This window comes from Camelus bactrianus, chromosome 33 (genome assembly GCF_048773025.1).
Source record: "Camelus bactrianus isolate YW-2024 breed Bactrian camel chromosome 33, ASM4877302v1, whole genome shotgun sequence".
NCBI lineage: Eukaryota > Metazoa > Chordata > Mammalia > Artiodactyla > Camelidae > Camelus > Camelus bactrianus.
In genome coordinates, this window is record NC_133571.1 from 11,045,425 (window position 1) to 11,064,853 (window position 19,429).

The 19,429-nt window shown below is 42.9% G+C and overlaps 1 protein-coding gene across 4 annotated transcripts in view; it reads right to left on the bottom strand.

Annotated features, from left to right (window-relative positions):
* The window catches only part of CADM1 (cell adhesion molecule 1), a 315,921-nt gene that overhangs the window by 29,732 nt on the left and 266,760 nt on the right, over window positions 1–19,429 (bottom strand). For 3 of the 4 annotated variants that reach the window (XM_074357171.1, XM_074357173.1, XM_074357172.1), the window contains exons 6-8: window positions 13,462–13,561; window positions 10,173–10,345; window positions 5,667–5,762 (exon numbers count right to left, since the gene is read on the bottom strand). In XM_074357171.1, coding sequence (XP_074213272.1) covers window positions 5,667–5,762; window positions 10,173–10,345; window positions 13,462–13,561 — 369 coding nt within the window. The remainder of the gene's footprint in view (window positions 1–5,666; window positions 5,763–10,172; window positions 10,346–13,461; window positions 13,562–19,429) is intronic. The other variant, XM_074357174.1, reaches the window with a different exon arrangement.

A 19,429-nucleotide genomic window follows, 5' to 3' on the forward strand; every position in this document is an offset into this window, starting at 1 on the left:
TAATCCTGAGAAACTTGCATTTTAGGATATTATTTTTTTGCACCATTGTGCATAAAAGTCTTTCGTATGAAAACACGTCAGTTCTTTCTCTCTTGGATTATTTTTCCACAAGGAGCATAAAAGTATGGGAAAGGATGCTAGCAGCATTAGAAAAGAAATCTTATTTCCCATTTCTCGTTCCTTTTTTTTTTTTTTAAAAAAAAGGCAGAATCAGGTGATGTTCATCCCTACAGTATTCTATTTTCTTCTGGTCCCTCATCAGTCAATATAGGTCCAAAGCTGGTTGGCAATGATGCCAGTTATATATACTATTATATATAATAATTTTACTGTCATCAGCAAAATAAAAATGTACACACTTAAGACAGTATGGAAGAAAATGGTCCATACACTCTTGGGGCAAAAACTTGAGAAGTAGCTCAGTACATAAAGGTGGTTCATGAGGGTCCACTGGAACCCTAATAACACGCTTATCACCAGGCATATTGGCAAATCTATCAGCGACATTCAGTAAGTATTTAATAAATGGTGAGTGAAAACCAGTCTTACTGGAGTAGATGCCAAGTCTAGAAAAAAAGGCCATTTGGTAAACATCCTAGGATGCAAGATGAGTATTTCTTAGCAACAACGGCTTAACATACACCCAGAACATAAATACACACGGAACACACATACACACATTGAAGACAGATGCTTGAAGTCAAGTTAGGCCTTCATGCTGAATTTCCAAAATGCCATCCTTTCTTATCCATTCTTCGCTGGCACAGACCAAATTCTACTTCTCTTGTGATGCCCTCCTCAGTCTTCTGTGCCACTGAAGCAGCCCTAACTGCATTCAGTTCCAGTGCTATTGAGTTCCAATGGGTATAACCTATTCCCTCATCTATATTTTAAGGGGTTCCAGGAATTTTCTGTCTCCGTGAGCACTAGCATACTGCTGTACCTATTATGGTTCCTTGATACGTGTTGAAAGAATGCCTAAAAGCCCTACCCTGTACATCATGCAAATATCAACAGCACGTACTATGAATCAGGAAGCTAAGACCCTGGAGAACAGACAGCTCTACGTGGAGCCAGGTTCCCTAACGCAATTTAGCCGGTCATGTTACAGAGTCAGTCTTAAGACAGGTGTACTTCTTGCTTGTGCATTTAAGAAACTGAAAACAAGTGCTATGGTGTTGAGCTTCCCCAGTTTGGCACCTTCTACAAATACCACTGAAGGATAAGGGCTATTCTCACCTTCTTTATTTATGTGATCTGACCCATATTATACAGAGAAAACTTATGATACGAGATTATGAAAGCCAAAAAATAATGTGAGCTTGGGGTTAGAACTCACTTTCTCCAAGGTGCGCTGGGCATTGAGTACCTCGATACCAGTATGAAAAACCGTGCTGTTTTCTTTTCCAAGAAACACAAACTATTTAATTGGATATGTACTTTAAAAAGGAGAAAAACTCATTTAGAAATGACCTACTTCATTCTTATGAAAGGATTTAAATGTGTTTCAAAATTTGGCCCTAGAGCTATTCATTTCTTAGTCTAAGGTGATTTTAATTTTTTAATTTCTGACAGTCGCGTGTTACAAGTGTGACCTACAGGTTGAACTCCTCTCGGCCTGAATTTTATATTTAAGCTGCTCAGGGTGTTTAAAACCAAGAGCTGAGAATTTCCTATGGTACTTCTCATCAAGCACCTAACTCAGGGGCACAACCAGGCAGAAATAATACAATAGCCACATACTAGGGAGGGAAACACAAAATATTTTCCTAAGATGATTGAGACAGGGGTGAAAGCTAACACCAAACACAAAAACAGGAAATTTTATGTACACCTAATACATAAAATCAACTAATTTCAAAGAAAGTTTGAAACAAACAAACGACGCCCCCTTCGCCGCTACCCAGGGCAGTAGATTTTTCTTTGATTCTGGTTTCTGAAAGGAATCTGCGTGAAGGACTCCTCCCCTGGGTGATGGTTGGCTGTCTCTCTGTATTTTAGCAGAGGATGCCAGAGACAATTTAAATTATTCACTTTGCTTTTCCATATTACAGCATATATCTTCATGAATGAAACCACACGGACAACTTGATATTAAAAAAAAAAAAAGGAGTGGGGACCTGCCAGTAACCAATAGTTGAAACAGAAATATATGGTCAGAAGATCAACGTACATGAAAGAGAACAGAGACACCACAGAATCTTAGGGGAAAGAGTGCAGTGGGGCTCTGTGTGGCTCCCATTCTGATTCCACCCCTCAAATGGTTTCTTATTTAGAAAGAGATTCTAATGACATTAATGGCTGAATAGTTATAAGGCCAGAACAATGTTGACATGGCAAATTGACATCAAATATTCCACTCGGTACTCTAGAGCCTGCCAAAATCTTCTGTAGATGAAGATACCTTTAGATGTAGCCTTCACGTGTAAGTCAGGACACCTCCCCACGCAGAATGGATGGGACACAGAGATGCCCTGCCCTGCCCACCCACCACTGTCTGTGATTCTGGATGGGGAGCATTGAGTCCGACAGGGCTTACAATTCCTCTTTTTCAAGGGTCCCCAGGATAAAGTTTAACATGTTTGGAAGGAGTCGGGTGGCTTGGAACTCAATGAAGGCCTGCCTCCCTAACAGGGGGAACAATTCGATTATTCTGGTTATGGAAGATAAAAGATAGCACTGGAACACTTCCTTCCAGAGAAATCAGAAATCAACTATGACTCTCTGAGTTTAAAAATATTTTTCTATTGCATTTGTTCATTGTTCTGGTAATGAAATTCTGACCTAGGGAATGGGTTTCAGTTACTGCATTTGACTGGGAGAAAAGAAATAGATGACTGTGGCCTTCCTCTTTCTCTCTCTCTCTTTTTTTTTAAGCTTGGGCTCTATGTTAACTGTCACTAGATTTAGCTGTTGAAGCTTTTAAGGCTAATGGTGGCTGTAATGTACCAAACACTACAAGTACAAGAGAGAATAAGAGCGGAAATTAATTTAGCTCTCCATTTGTCAAGATGCAGTCTGGAAGAGTTTTTAGGAGCCAATCTAAATCCAGGGGATAGCCTGGACCTTTAAATTGGGACACAGAATCATTCAGCTCCATAACCTTTAATCTGTTTGAAGAAAGGAGCAAATGTTAAATTCCACAAGTGTACTTTCTGGGCAAGATAAATATATATAAGACGGCTTGTTAAGACACAGTAAGCCTGGAAGATCACATCCATTAAGGCAACGGATTGGACAAGGTTGTTTCGGGGGCAATTTCAGTTTAACTACTGTTGGGTGTGCCAGTGAGAATCTGGGCGTTCATCACTGCAAATGCATTCTGGGTGTCGAGAGGGTTCGACAGCTCACATCAAGAGGCCAAAGGGCATCCATGAGATCATCTCACATTACCTTGAGCTGAGATGCCAGGAGGAGAGAAATAGGGGCAGACAAGTCCCTACAGATGTATCTGTGGTGTGGACAGAAATATAGCACTGTTTGTTTTTATAATTTCCTCTTAAACCGAGTCTCCGCGGTCGGAACTCTGATAACAGTGAGGCGTAGCTGTTGGAGGACACGAGATTAGCTTTAGTCTGGAGTGAAAGATTAAGAGCTGTGAACTGAGGCGCCTCTGCTGAGCTGCTGAGATTGACTGTGAAGGGGGATGAGGTCAGGAAGTGTTAAGAAAGGTCCTTAAAAAAAAAAAAAAACAACCTAAGCTAGTGAGAGGCCAGCCAAAATGAAAAGTGCTGTTCCGTATTAAAGAGAAACGTGGCATTTTATATCGAATGAATAAAGGGCTCGACTGGCTTCAAGTGGAAACCTGGCTAGCGAGCTGCACAGATGGAACCTTCCACAAGGAGAGGTAATAAAGTCAGGCTCACACCCGGGCAACTTCTGCAAAGACAAAACAGACTACTGAAGGGTTTTCTTAGAGGGTTTGCATGTGCAGGGCAGTGGTGAGTGGGGGATGTAATTTACACCGACCTTCAAAGGAACATTCACAGGAAACTTTTCGGAAACCCGGTAACAGGAGCTCAAGCCTAATTTGTTATACCACCTGAATAAGACAGAAGACATCCTGAAAGGTAAATCCCTGGTTCGTGGCCTGGACAGCTGTGAGTGTGGTTGCTCTGGACATCAGCGTGAGGAAGCAGCATCTTCGCTGTGCTCATTAACGATACAGAAAGTGGGAGGAGTCGACACTAACAAACCGAGTTTACTTACGAAGCGGGAGGAACTAACAGAAAACTAAACCGGAAATACACACAGACAAGACTTCAGGAAGCAGCCTGGATGGAGCTGAGTTTAGAGACACACAGACCAACTGATGGATTTTCAGAAGGTTTTAAATGAAGTGCAGGCACTGATGTTTGCACAAACACCATTCAGAGCAACCCCCGCTAGCAGCTTACTCAATAGGCCTCTTGGTTCCACTGTCATGGCTAGAAAGGTGAGGAGAACTGAAATCAGACAATCTGTTGCTCTGCTTCAGGGACTGACGAGGCCTGCTCTTTCACTGAACGCTCTGAATTCACGTCGCGACTATCTTCCTGCCTCCTGTGAACACTCGTGCCCCAGAAAATCAGCGTAAAGGATGGCTGCTGTGTCGAGGGTGGTAAAGAGGGTGGTAAAGAGGGTAATGATGAGTCAAATACGCGGTGCTTTTAAAGAAGTCCAGTGATGGGACTGCACACTACGGCACATGGCTCAGAGGGACCTTGCAGTCGCGGGCGATAACAAGATAAAACGGAAGTTATTTTTTAGATTTTTTTTCTCATTGAATAATTACTTTTTTGTGTTTCTGTGGTAGGGCACCTATAGACAGTGGATGGGCAAGGCCTTACCTAAGGAAACCTTGCAATCTAGTTGACATGATGCAGCCATGATCTTCCCCACCTCGGGAGGCAGAGAAAACTCCAAGGCTCCCGGACAAGCAACATCAAGCAATAGGAGAGCTGCTGGGTACCAGGGAGGGGCTGGAGGGCACGCCTCCTCCCTCAGTGATGGTCAGAAATAGGAGACGCTGAAACTCATTTTGCATAATAAGAGTTTCAGACAGTCCAAAGAGGTAACCCACAGAGTTACAACCACTGTGGCTGCCTCTCCCACTCCTCCAACCTTTAACTGAGGGCTGCGAGGAGTATGTGGGTGCCTGGCATGGAAAAGGCAGTGATTCTGTCCGATCTCCTGTGACGACCCAGGCAACACGCTGTCAGCAAGGACTCTCCGGGGCTGGAAGGAGGATGCACTTAGGAACACGGCCCATGCGGGCCTGTGGAAGGGTGTGTATTTTCCTTCATGTGGATCAAGATGAAATTCAGACAAGGAGAAGCTCCAAAGCCAGAATACTTACCATTTTGTCAACCACGACTAAGCATGAGCTATCCACGTGTGTCTAACAGCCGGGCTGCCATTTTCTCTAACATTTTGCTTTGAATGGGGATGCTAACCAAAGAATTCTGCAAAATATCTGCTCTACTCTTAAATGTTTGGATGTTAAAGGTTTTCTGAGGCCCCTCAGTTCAACGGGAGAACATAGTACCTAATGTCTTTGAAGTTCCGAAATAAAGGAACAATGAAAGTCCAAAGACTCAAAGGGAACTTCTTAGGCTCCCTTCTCATACATACCAGAAAGACAATACACATTCAGGACATTTCCAATGGCAATGAAGGTACCATACCTGTGATGATGGTAAGGATGGTGGTGGAGGTGGTGGTGGTGGTGGTGGTGGTGGTGGTGGTGGTTGTTGTGGGAGGAGGGATAGTTGTGGGGGGATCTGGATAAAAAAAAAAAGGAAAATCAAACCCACAATGCTGAACACAACAATGAGCAGTAATGACGAAACAGAGGCATGAAGACACTGAGATGTTTGTTTGATGACTTCCCTCTTTAAAACCAAAAGTTTTCTCTCCCCCTACTCAACAAAGGTTTATGTCTTGTAGTTCTACCCCCAAGCCTTATTTGGAAGAGCTAAGAAAAGAAGAAAGGAGGTCTGTATTAACGAAGTGAATTAGGGATGGGGAGATGTAGAGACGCGAGGAAAAACCAACACATGGGACACGCCCCCACCCCCATGCGATTTCAAAGGTGAGGTTAGACCAACTCGGCACCCGAGAGGGTATGATGGTTGTCACTCTGTTTTATATGTTTACCGGTGGGAGAGAGGAGATGGCGCTGCTCTATCTAAAGGGCTCCTATCAGCCAAGGAAGAAAGTGCTCTTGCCTCTTGCTCTCTGACTGTTAACTTCATTATTCTCCATCAATACATCCCAGCAGGAAGTAAAACTACTTCTATACTTGTAATAAATACAAAGAAGAGAGAATGTCACCGCTAAATATCAAGTTCCAGGCATGTGAGATTTTACTGAGATTTTCGTTTTTAAAAGTCAATAAATTGTACAACTTATAAATATTAATGAGTTAGTTGCCTTTGCTCAAGCCTGACCTAGGCGGATGACAGTGATAAAACTGAAGGAACGTTTTCCATCTTGTAAACCAGAGAACTAAATAGAAACCAGGCTTGACCCTCAAAGCCAGGAATCCGATAGGGAACCTTCTGTCAGGTGTGTAGGATACACTGTATATTCTTCTCTCATCTCAAAAATTATTGGGGGGAAAAGGGAAGGCAAATATGAAAGAGGGAAAAAAAAATCCTAAGCCCAAATGATCAAACTGAATGTGTTGAACTGTCAGCAAGACTTTGAACTAAGCAATCATTCTGCTACAATGCAGCATACGATGATTTGAAGGCTTTTGATTTTAAATTTTGTCTAAAGCACATCAACTTTTTCTCCCTGACACATCTGGTGTCCTTTTATCTCCAAGTGAGCTCTCAGATTGTCTAATTAATACATCCAAACTTTAATTATACACTGTACCTTTATTGGGTTTGGCACAGCTTCCGGGAAGTTTACGACATTATTCACTGGAGCTTGGTGGATAAGGTCTGCTTAAAAGATTCCTACCACTGATCAGTAATCTGAGTTTTGAATTTTCCCCACAAACTTCTCTTACCCATATACAATTGTATGCATTTGATAGGGAAAAATCAACAGCAAACTGGTCTCTTTTTGGGGAGACTCTTGATTTAAGCTGGGGATGTAAGCAGTTTAAACTACTATTTAAAGCAGCCTCACCCATGAGTCCAAAACGGAATCCATTAAAAAAAAAATCTTATTCTCCTCCAAGAAGTAGATGTGATTAAATTAGTAAGTTCAAACTCTCTTTTTTGATGAAGAATGGGCAGTATGCTCCCGTCTTGCTCCTTGGATACCATTTTATGGAGGCCACAGGTGGGGAAGCAGGCTTGCTGCAGGTGGGGACACAGGTGAGCGATGGCACTGGCCCCTGAAGACATCCCGCTCCCTCCACTCCCCAGCTCAGTGGTCCCCAGGAATGAGGCTGCTGCTCAGCACATGGGCCACTAGTGTGGTTTTTCTATTCTGGTTCACTTACAATCCTTATCACTGAAAAGGAATGTCTGGACCTGGGAGACTTCCCCTGATACACTATAATGCCATTTCTGTACCAATTTCTAAGTATTGGGCCAAACTGTGTGATGTCCACGATACCATCAAAGTGCACGTGAAGATGATTTGAAATTATGATGATGAATAAGGGGGAGACTAACCAGGGCAGAGACTGCAGGAAAAAGGTCACTAGTCCCTTTCGTTTTGTGAAAATCACAGACTTTCAATTATTTTCATCACTACCAGCTTATCTTGTCCTTCACATGTGGCTCAAGTGAACTAAATGAATTAGATTTTGTTACCAGGTAGAACCTCAATGCTTAGATCATTTCTAGCAATAAGAGTCATGTGAGGTCGCCAGTTAAGAAAATAAGAGTCAGAGCTCATAAGCTGTGTTTGACACAGAGGCTAAAAGAACAAAACCAACGGGGGCTCAGGCACTAACCAGAGATTCCCCAAGTATAGAAGTTACTTCCAGAGAAATTAAACATTTTAAAGGCATGTTAACTCTTAGTTCGTAAAGAACTTTGAAAGCTGCTGCTGAAGTCTAATGAATTGGCTTTGAAAAGAAATCCTACTCACCACCTTCTCAAATTGTGAGAATATTTTATCAATAGACTAGCAAAACCTCAGGTTAGTAGTCTAGCCTGCCATCCCAAGCATTACTGCTAACACAGATCAAGGGAGCGAGGCTGTATATCGTGGATCCAGCAAACCCCTACCAGGCACAGCGCACCATCTTGGGTTGGGGAGATATGTGTATGCACATGTTTCTTGGCTTTCAAATAATGCACAGTGGCCCCGTGAGTTAATTCCAAAAGAACAGTCTTATATTGGAGGGAACTGTTCTATGGAGAAGCAATGAAAAGAAAAGGAACTACAAGAGAAAGACACACCTTTCTCTGTAGATTCTGAAGTCAAAGTATCTTGGCTCTGGAACGTATTTAGTAACCTTGGGAACTTGGGACCTTTCTAAGCTTCCTTCTGTCATCTGTAAAATGGGCTGATGATAATGCTTGCCTCATGGAGATGAGAGGAGATCATGCATGGAATGAAGTGAGCAAGCCCTCAGTAGATGCTAGCCAGAAGCTAGGATCCAAAATTATTCAAATATATCTGTCCATCAAATCCACAAAATGTTTCTCATCTTGAGATGTCAGACCAGGAGTTACAACAAATCAAAATTGTTTTTCCAGGTAACTTAGCTTTCTGAATCAAGGAAGCATATAATAGACTGGCAGAAATTTGTCACTGCTTTTTATAATCTGCCATTTGTAAAAAGCGCTGAATGGAAGTCTGTAAACTTGGATAATAGCAATGTAGGGGCCTCACATGGAACTCAAACCCTGATGTTAAGAGAGCAGGAGGGACGTAGGAGCAAAAGGGCTGAGAACGGGGCACGCAGCACCTCCTCGCACCTACACAGATGGCCATTCCCTCACTCTGATCTCCTTAGCAACTGGGGAGAATGATTGCTATTATGTGTAGACCACAGATGACATGGGAAGTGTGCAAAGAACACACCTCAGATGTCTACACACAAAGTGATTAGATGTGAGCCTTTAATTTTGCATTATGCTAAGGAAAAGTAAAACCCAGGTATAGGCTAAGGATTATATTTTCATATCCACATAGATATGGTATAAAGCATGTTTCCATTTCATCAGTAAAATTGCTATTCCTGTATTTTTCACAGGGAAAGTGGCCAGGTTCTAAGATGTTATGGTATAAGTACCCCATGTATACGTTTATGTGTGTATATATATATGTGCAGAGTCACATACAATTATACTTGGATCATTTACACTGCTAACATGAGGAAAGAAATGCACACACGTTCATAAGATTTACAAGATACTGAAACTATCATGCCTCGAGTTACTCATTCTGTGTCATGTCAGCTCATGACTATTTTTCCTGGCGTGAAACTAACTAAGAGATTCAATTGGACAGAAGAGACTCAATTTATCATCGTAAGGCTACAGAGGCAGTGCACCCCTCCACTAAATAGAGAATATTTACCAGACACAAAATTGACAGTATGCTACAAATGGGAAGTAAGTTTAAAATGGCTGGCCCAAATAGATGCACAATACATATCTGTTGATAAGAGAGTGCAATTCATGATAATGTGCTTTAATAATCTGTAAAAAGATACCAGGAAAACAGACAAATAAAATTAAAAAAACCCTTTTGTCTAAAGCAGCAGCTAGAGGTGCTTAACGTAGCTACCAAGGATGTTATATTTTTTCCAAGTATTTACTGGCTTGCAACATCTGGAATGTAATAGCTTCATGCTGAAAATAGGATAGTTCTGCTCATCAAAGCAGGAGAAAGGCTGGCCCAGGTATCATCGGAAATACCACTGGGGATAGACTTTCTGAGCTGAAAAGCCACTAATTGGTAAGGCGGAATTTCGCAGTCATTATTTCTCACATAATCTCCATAGCCGGGGCTTGAGGACAGAGCTGCCCTACTCAGCGTGAGCAGAGCATGGGATCTCGTGGGGAATCCCCACGACTAGACGGTGAGAAGGAAAGGCGCTGTCCTCCGGGTGGAGGTGCTGAACGCCACCTCAGGCCAGGCTCGTTTCATCGCTGGAGGAAACAAACTGGTTTTTTGGTTTTCAACTTGACCAAAAGCTCTGGGCATGAATCACCAGCAGCAGCTACATTGTGAATGAGCTGAATGGAAGAGGGCTTCACCTTCTCACGTACCGTATACATACAGCATATAATCCGAATGAGCTTTCCCCACTATGTTGGAAGCCTCGCAGCGGTAGGTACCATTATCTGTTTTGTTTAGGTTATTGATGAACAGGTTAGGCCCCGACAGGACGGCGTGTTGAGGCATTTCATCATCGACTCTCACCCAAGTTACCATCAACGGCCTGCAGAGGAGAGGGAGAGAGATCGGCAGCATTATTATTTCCCACCAAGACGTCTGCGTCAAACTTCTCAACCACGCAGTAAATGAATCACATGCAGGGTGACACAATTAAAGAGGACCGACTGGAGATATTTTAAGTTCACAGAATTACAACTGTGAAGGCGCCACAAATCTGTTTGGAATATCATTAAAAAAAATTATCAGGTGTTGAAAAACTTTCAACAGACCACAAGCAGGAATCTCATTATTTCCAATTCATCTTCAACAAATCAGCAAATAAACCAATGTGCCCTATTTTTATGCCCTGCTGTGTGGCTTCACACCAATTCAGACAGGACAGAGCTCACCTATTGTTAATCATCTCATTAATTAGGGGGAAAAAATCAAATCCTTGGCTAGTGATTCATGCATTAATCTCATGGTTACTAACACACCAAGATCCTTGCTTAGAAAGCCACTTGTGATATTTAAGTGGATTTCAAGTTTTGCAAAAAAGGAATGGACTTTACATCTGAATAGTGCTTTCTCTGGCCTCTGCTGTTTGAAAAATCACCTCTTTTCATTCTGGAAAGATGCAATCACTTCCTCTCCCCTTATCCCTTACCCATAACCCCACCTCTTCCAGCTCAAGATGCCACCGTATCCTCTGATGCCCCAACCCACTTAATCTATATGTTCCTTGGCAAAATGCCTTCCTTCCCTGTCTCTCCAAGGTCCGTAGGCCATTCCCCATCTCCCCTGTGTGTGCACCTGCCGGCCCTCAGTTCGAGGGACCAGCTCTCAGGGTAATGGCTGTGGAGGGACTGCACCTCCACGTGGACTTCTAGGGTCCTACGGCACTTGCTTATCAGAAAGGAGTTTGTTTTAGTGATTTAAAGGCCATGTTTGTATCCATCAGGAAAAAGTGAATTTCATAAGATGCTCCAGTGCCCAAACTGCATGCCACACACAGGATCTTTTCAAACTCACTGAATTTCTAATTTCAGCTCTTCAGGGCGGCTCCTTCAATCCACTATGGAATCGAGGCCACCTAGGACTAGGCCTGAACATTTCCTTTTGAAAGAAAGGGCCACAGAGATGCCAGCGTAAAAGTAGCTTCCTTTAGGAACCGTGTTGTGACCCAAGACCCCTACTTCAATAAAGAACGGATACTCAACAGAGCCCTGTCAAGTAGCATTCCAGTTTTCAAATGGGATGTGAAGTCACAATTTTTCTTTAATTACACATGGGTTTGTCACAACCCAGTAAATTATTTAAAAATTAGTCCTGCAAATGTCCACCTTGTAGGCAATGGCTAATAGGACCAAAGGCCGTCAGACCTCTGGTCCTGCCGCTTGACAGCTGAAACCATCAGTGGGGTAAGTGCTGAGAATATTCACCACATTTAATGGCATGTTAAATTACCATTTTTATTGTATGCAATTTCTTGAGAAAATAAATAGGTGATATGCTAGAAGGCCGAGTACCACGTGTTGCTCATACAACCAGGGACCCGGTCCTATTTGAGAGGAACAAACACTCTCTCTGGCATAAATGTCCTGAAGGAAACATGTAATTTACTGGCCCTACAGCACATTCAATTGAACACAGTACCTTCTTCAGAGGGAAAAAAAAAAGCACGGAAACAAACTACAGGTTAGCAAGCCACAGTCTGTAAATGTGGTTAACGTGGCTGAATGTGCTATTGCATGTGGCAAGGGGATGGCGACAGGTTTTTTTTTGCCACCGGATTGTTTTGAAGGAAAGAGGCTAACAGGGGTGGAATTCAAACAGGTTACACAAAGAAAGAGCTGAGTCTTTTGCAGAGTTCAAAAGAGAAGACGGCTCTGCTAAAGCTGGAAGCGCTTAAAATCAAGTCACTTGGAAACACCCGAGGAAAAGCAAATCAGAACCGAGACCACCTCCTCCTTCCCAAAGGTGATCTTTACAGCTCTGAACGGTTATTATAGAGAGAAGCAAATTCTTGCCCCTGGAGAAGTGCGCACAAAGTAGGGAGGGCTGACGTGGGAAGAGAGCCCACGGCAGCCAGGCTCCCTGCGGCTCTGTGTTCCCCATCACCGAGCATCGCTTAGCTGTAATAGGGAGAATTCTTTCCAAAGACTTTGGGGAAGCTTTGTTAAGATGCTCCGGGGTCCTTGTATGAAAACTGTGATAAGGATGCTGGTTAGCAAAACTCTGAGAGGGGAAAAAAAAATCACAGTACAGGGACAGCAGAGGGAGCTCAATGCTGTTTTTTGTTGGGGCCACTAGGAGTCTGAGCGCTCCCAATGCCCACATGGACCTGTGGTTCCATGTGATGAGTCCACGGATTGTTTTTTTCCCTCAGAAACAGGTAAAAACACTTTTCACTCATATTAGGAAGATGAAAGGATTCCCTCTTCCTCCCCAAACTAAACTGAGTAATAGCTAACGTGGTACCACCACGTGGCTTGGGCGCTGTCTTATGGAGATAACATATGTGGTTTCCCTAATTCGCTTTCATTCATTTAGCAGGAGCAAGTGAATTAGCTTTTTCATACTTGTCAATAAAATAAGAGTGTTCCAATAAAATAAGAGTTAGTTCTTTTCTCTTATGCAGTAGTATGTATATGTTCCTTGAGAAAAATTCCAGAACCATTCCTTACTAATGAAAATATTTCTAGGAGTCACTTTTCCTTGAGAGAAGAGGAAAAATGAAAGTCAGGGCAAATTCATTGGCCTACAGCTGGCCCTAAACACAGTGGCTTAATTTAAGCCTGAAAACCATCTTTCCAGCAGCTTAGACATTAACACAGAAGGTAGCAGATATATCATTAGACTATGGGCCCGCTAAAAATTTATTAGGATTATTTTGTGTGTGTGAGAGAAAACAGTGCTGACAATCATGTTGATGATAATAAAATAGAATTAGCTGAGATTTCAGTCTGAGCTGGCATTTCATTTTTCTCCTGATCCTCACCCTTAAGGACCAGAGATTATTCGTTTCCCTTTTCACGGGATATTCTTTTATTTCCTGAAAGCGCTTCCATCCTTGACAGCAGGAGACAGGTGACAAGCCAATGAGTTGTGAACGCACATCTCTGCGTTGTGACATTTACTGCTCACGACCCTCTGCCAACCTTGGCCTTCGGAACTTACTGGGGCTTCCCGATGGCTTCACATGTTAACTCAAGCGCGTCCCCTTCCCGGGTTAGGCCTTGTAGAGGATAAGTCATCTGAATATGCACTTGCGGCTTATCTGTGTGACAACAACACAAAGTATAATGTTTAGCAAATGATATCATCAGGCAGAACCAGACACACGCGCTGTCACAAACCCCACACCGGCAGCACTCACTCTCCCCCCATCCTCCTGCCTTCAGTAACATCCTTCTAATTAGTTAGTAATCCTGGCATTTGCTCAAATTAAATTGACTAATAACTCTAAGGAGCGAACCACGAACAGATAAGAGATTCATAAGCCAACTGTGCCACATCAAACATTTCCTGTGAAATACATTTTGTTACATTGAAGTTTATCTCCAGACTCACTCAAGCTAAAGGAAACTCATTTGCCTTCATGCTGAGGTGAAGCCACAGATATATGTGGTGCTCAGAATTGATACATTTTATCACAGATCCTATACTACTATGTGACAATATGTTGTGACACTGCATATTGTTTGCCTCTTCTGTGCTCTTGTGTTCCAGTGGGAGAGGCAAAACTCCTGAATTCCACTCAAATGGCTCTAAGAATAAAGAACTGGGAGGTTCTGGATGCCTTTAATGAAACTCCATGATGTCAAAACGTAAACATAGAAGAAGGAAGGAAGGAAACTGACAGTTACTGAGAGCCGACTATCGTCGCAATCATCACTGGTGGTGGAAGGAGCCTAGTTATAAGGATGAGAACATTGGGACCCAGAGAATGATGTAGGTCGTCCAAGGTCACAGAGATAACATAAAGAGAGACAGCCCCATGAAATGTACGTCGGGAGGGATTTCTGATTCAAAACCACATTTCCCAATGGCAATTCATAATTAAAACCAAGAATACCAAGTATGGCTTCCTAATGCAGCAAAGTACTTAGGTATTCCTAAGTGATGTATTCCTCAGTGTAAGTGAATATCTTAGTGATGGAGATCTTATTTCCACTATTTAAAAACTGTGTTTGTGAGTTTGTGGGGGTGTGGGAATGAAAGAGGAAGGCTAGGAGGTACAGGGGTTGGGGTGCTGGAATTAACTAAGATGCACACACAAATACATTTACAAATAAAACCTCAGTGGAATTGGGAGATTTTTTTTTTTCTCCTCTGCTGAATTAACAAGCTATCAGTCCCTAAATCAGTTTTCTCAGTTAATTCTGCGGCTCTGTAAATGTATATTTTTTGGAAAGGTACCCAAGAGGTAATAAAGGTGAAAGGGCAGGACGTCAGTTGGCTGAAAGGTCAAAATAATTTCCATAACTTTACTTTCTCGGACAATCCCACCCCCTAAACAATAGCCCCTTGGCCTTTCACAAGCAATGGTTAGTTCATTAAATATATTCACCCTATGGAAAAAGTGAGCAAAGAGCGATACGGATTCACGCCACGGAATAACAGAGCAAAAAGCAATTCGGCAGGGCTCAGCGATCTCAACCTGTACACTGCCAAATAAGTTGCACAAGGTCCTCTCTAGGGACAGCTGCTTTCTGGATGTATTTTTATAGTCGTGTTCCTAGCACTGGAGCTTCCTCTTATGTCTCTGAAAACCACGTGGCATTCAAAACCTTTTAAGAGAGGCTTCTTGCACATCAGTGTGCACTGCACACTGAATTGGTGATGCTTTCTAAGGAGTTAAGTCACTTGCCAGAGAACATAAGTTAACAGGCCCGACAGCTCCAGCTGACCCCTGCAAGTAACACGGTTCTATTCTTGGACTTGTGGACAAAGGAAATGTCTAACAGCAAGATGGCGTGGGGGTCTCCAGATACTGATAACTGGGTTGGGAAGGAGGTCGTTAAAAAGAGGCAGAGACGCTCGTAAAGGGTAGACAGGATGATCTTGCATGAGAGCTGGCTGCTGGCCTAGAGCTGCAGACGCTCTCATTGGCTGAATACAACCACTGGGTGACATTCGCGGGTCTGGTTTTTTTTTTTTTTTTTTTTGGGTGGTATAACACACATGCACACAGAGCTAGTTGGTAAAGTTTAAAAGATACCCCAAAAGGTACAAAATAAATAAATACATAAATAATAGGTAAAGGTTATGCCACTGAAAATACAGACAACAAAACACCGGCTCCCTTAGAGTTCCTACCCAGAAAAAGCAGCACTTAGGAGTTCCTGGTGAGTGGAACCTCTGTCGCTCTTACCCAGGGAACCGTTCTGGGCGAGGCTAAATTTAAAGCCCCAGATTTGGGCTGAAATGTAACATTTGCTTATAGGTTAATCTCTGATCCACGGAAGGTCTGCATTTTCCATGCACTGCTGACTTTGACCCATTAACTAAGGGGAAGCAGAATGCTTGCTGGTCTATGTAGAAGGTTTTTTTTGGTCCTTTTTTTTCTTTGTGTAATTTACAAGCAAACAGAGAGAGTGTATTTTTCAGCACAGCTCACTAAGGGTTTTTTCATGCTCAACTTCCATTAATAATAAAGACAGTGCTGAAAATCTATCCGCCCTGCCTTTTCAGTACCACTGAGCTTGTTTTAGTTAAATGCTTTTCACGTTCCTAATGGCTATTTACCAGTTGTCAATTACTCACATAAATTGGGAAGACTAAGCGAAGGGCTTGCTGTACCTGGAATTTACGTTAAAAAAAAATCATATACTGAGCCATAGGAAGTACACCCTCAATTTTGATAACTGATTTTCCCAATTTACTCTTTCGGTTTCTGGAGAAACATCTACCATCTACTTATGGGTACAGCTGCCACAGTTACCTTAATAGCTGGCTGGAAAGGTAAACATTAATTTTGCTTGTATTATGCAGAAAAATGCCCTCCTCTGGTGACATGTGCAGTATTTGCAGGCATATGATTCGACTGTGGGCAGCTGAGCTATCTTCACGCCCAGCCTAGGCGCCAAACAGAGGGTCTATGTGCCAAGATCCATCTCTGGGTAAAGGAAACTTAAAAACCAAATTCGATTCTCCCTCCTTCGCCCTGAAAGAGGAACTCGAGTATTCTCAACAGGTGCAATAGAAGCCCTGGGACCCCACTGGCACCTCTAGAATCCAGGGATTCAATTTTCCCAGGAAGATCCTGAATATAAGGCGCATATGTCAAAATATTGAACAACCCATGTGGCTGACTGAATAGCCCAGAGCTTACCACTTATATTTTAATTATGTTCATAAATCAAATATTATAACCCACCGAATCTTTTCTGAAACAGAACCAAACTCCAAGATTTATTTTTAAGTAATGAGGTAAGGCCCAGGATGTTTTCTGGGTGATCGTTTTATGCCTTGGTTGGTGTTGGAAGGCACAAGGCCAGGTGACACTTTCTACCCAAGTGCAGTCACTGCCCAGAAATTTATCACTCAGAGTGGCTTCATGTCATTATAAAATGGAACTGCTATACAAAAATAAGAAGAATAGTTCGTTCTGGGCACTCATGGAACATTAGTTATAGAGATGGCATCACCAACAGCCAATCAATTAGGTTGAGGGATCTGAGGTTTTCATAATACACTGTAATTAAACAAACAAAAAAAAACCCGTGAAAGATTTTTAACAAGACTGCTAGAGCAGACAAAATTTGTCCATTCGTCAAAGTCACACAGAGGGTTAAATACCAGGAGGCTTTAGGTCACACTACAGCGGCAACCAATTAAAAAAATAATATTAGAAAGACAGTCTGATTTGATGAGACTCTCTTTAAATGGACTTTGCTCGCTCTATAAAGGGAAAAATATATATAAAAGGAAACTCTTAAAGAGGTTAGAATGGCTTGCTGGCAGATTTCAATTGATTTCATGCCAGCCTGACCTTGCACTACATTCTATGATCTTTTCAGAAGATGAAACTCAAGACGCTGGAACCTGTATGTCACTTTCCCATGTAAATGAAAAGTCACAGTCTTCTTCACACTAACACATCAGGTCTTTAATAACATTTCTTATTGAAAAAGGACTTTGTGGTTTCCTTTTGCCTGGGGTGTCACCCTTCCCAGGTACCAGAGAGGAGGAGAACTGAAGCAAGAGGGAAGGCGCCCTGATACTCCGGCAGGGGGAGGCCTGTCATTCCAGGTGCTCCTGACACTTTCCCTCCCTGGGAGTTTCTCCATCAGGGGATGTGGGCATCAAATGCTCTTTGAGGTGCTGATGGCATGCCGGCCCAAGGACCTGAGGGCAAATCTGCTCCTGCAGGTGCCCGTGGGACACAGGCGCTTCAGTGGCCCTTACTTCGATGTCGCCCAATATTCTGAAACACCAGTTAGAGTGAGACTGGATGCCTGTGGACCAAGTGCTAATTGTTTCAGGCCTACTGGGGAGAAGGCAGGGCAGCGGGGCCCCAGATGTATCAGAACAGCTGGGAGATGGTTTGGGTCAGTGCCTGTGCATTCGGCTGCGGAAGCACTGACTGAAAATCTTTGTCCATCAATGGAGGATTACTGCAGTTTGGAGGAGCACGACAATGCAGAGATAACCCTGAGATCTGGTGAGTAGGAGGGGCTCTTGGAGCCGAAAGCAAGAATCAGCCCCTATAACATGGCCACCTAAATGGCGGGGAGAGAGGACCGCTTTGCTCTGAAGGAGGGCGATGTCTTGTCCCACGAGGTGGTTGGGGCAGGTTAGAGAACAGAGTCACAGCGAGCTCTCAGAGGAGTTAACGAGAACATCTTGCAAAAGGTTTGCTTTCCATTGTCATCATTCATTCATGAACAATTTTCACTGCCGCTTATTTTGTTTGTTCGCAAGGTGAAGGACCTCCTGCTGGCGCATCTGTTGTATAAATCGGAGCACTTAAGCCGCACTTGGAGAGGAGGGCTGAGCTATTGCTAGCGGGATGAGCCAAATCTGGGGGGGCGGCCGTGGGGCCAGAGAGCCCGCGCCACTTTCCACAGTCAAATGCAATTTCCTCTTGCTGCAACTTGTAAGTAGTTTTGTGGATATTGAAATGACTGTTTATCCAACAGAATCAAATTTTATTCTGTGATGTTGTGGCAGAAAGTTGTTTCCAGTGCCTTTTAAGTGGGGTGCACACTCACTATCACACAGCACTCTTCCATATCGTTGAGAAATCCTCAAAATTTGAAAGTGAATGCTGGGTGAGAAAGCCTTCATGGCAGGATTTCCTGCACAAGAGCGTTAGCTCTATAAGAAGAAAATTTCTTGTTTTTTTTTGTATCCCTGGTGCCCAGAACAGTGCCAGTGCTTGGCATGCAGTGGGCATTCCATACAGATTTACCAAGTGAATGAATGAATGAGACAGCAGGGAAAATATTGGGGTATGGACTTCTGGCTCTGCTACAAGAAAAACAAAAACGAAAACAAAACAACAAGCAGCCCAGAATCCATCTTAGCCAAGTTATAAGATAAACCAGGCACGTTAAAATTTTCAAGTGTCTGTTTGAGCATACATCCATTCGAACAGGGCAACCCAAACTGCAAATGCTCCAACAAGAGCTGGGGGAAAGGCTTTTACAGAGAAGACGTGGACGTAAAGCAAAGGAATTATTTGATTGGTTAGCATTTGAGCTGTTGCCTTATCTGGGAAGCCTGGTTAGCTGCTTGTGATTGGCTGTGTTTAAGCTTCACTTCCTGGGAGTCCAGTGACCCTAGATTAGGTTTCAGTTTGTTTATGTAAGTTACCAAGGTATCAGAGTCACCTAATTAGACTGGTCCTACAGCCTCCCTGTTTAATCACTTTAAAAGCCCCCATCGCAAGACATAATTCCCTTTTTCTTTTAGAAGGTCAGTCCGGCTGCCCACGTCTGAGGTTCAGCCCAGGTGTTGTGATTTACATGCTTCCATTTCATTCCACATTTCCTTAGTATTTTTGGGTGTATCTCAAGGTGGTATCTTAAAGGAAATCATAAAAGATGTTGGACCATTCTTTTTTAGATTTTTGAGGTGTTCGCTTCACAACCACTTCAACTTCCACAGAATCAACATTTGATCTTGAGTTAAAAACCAT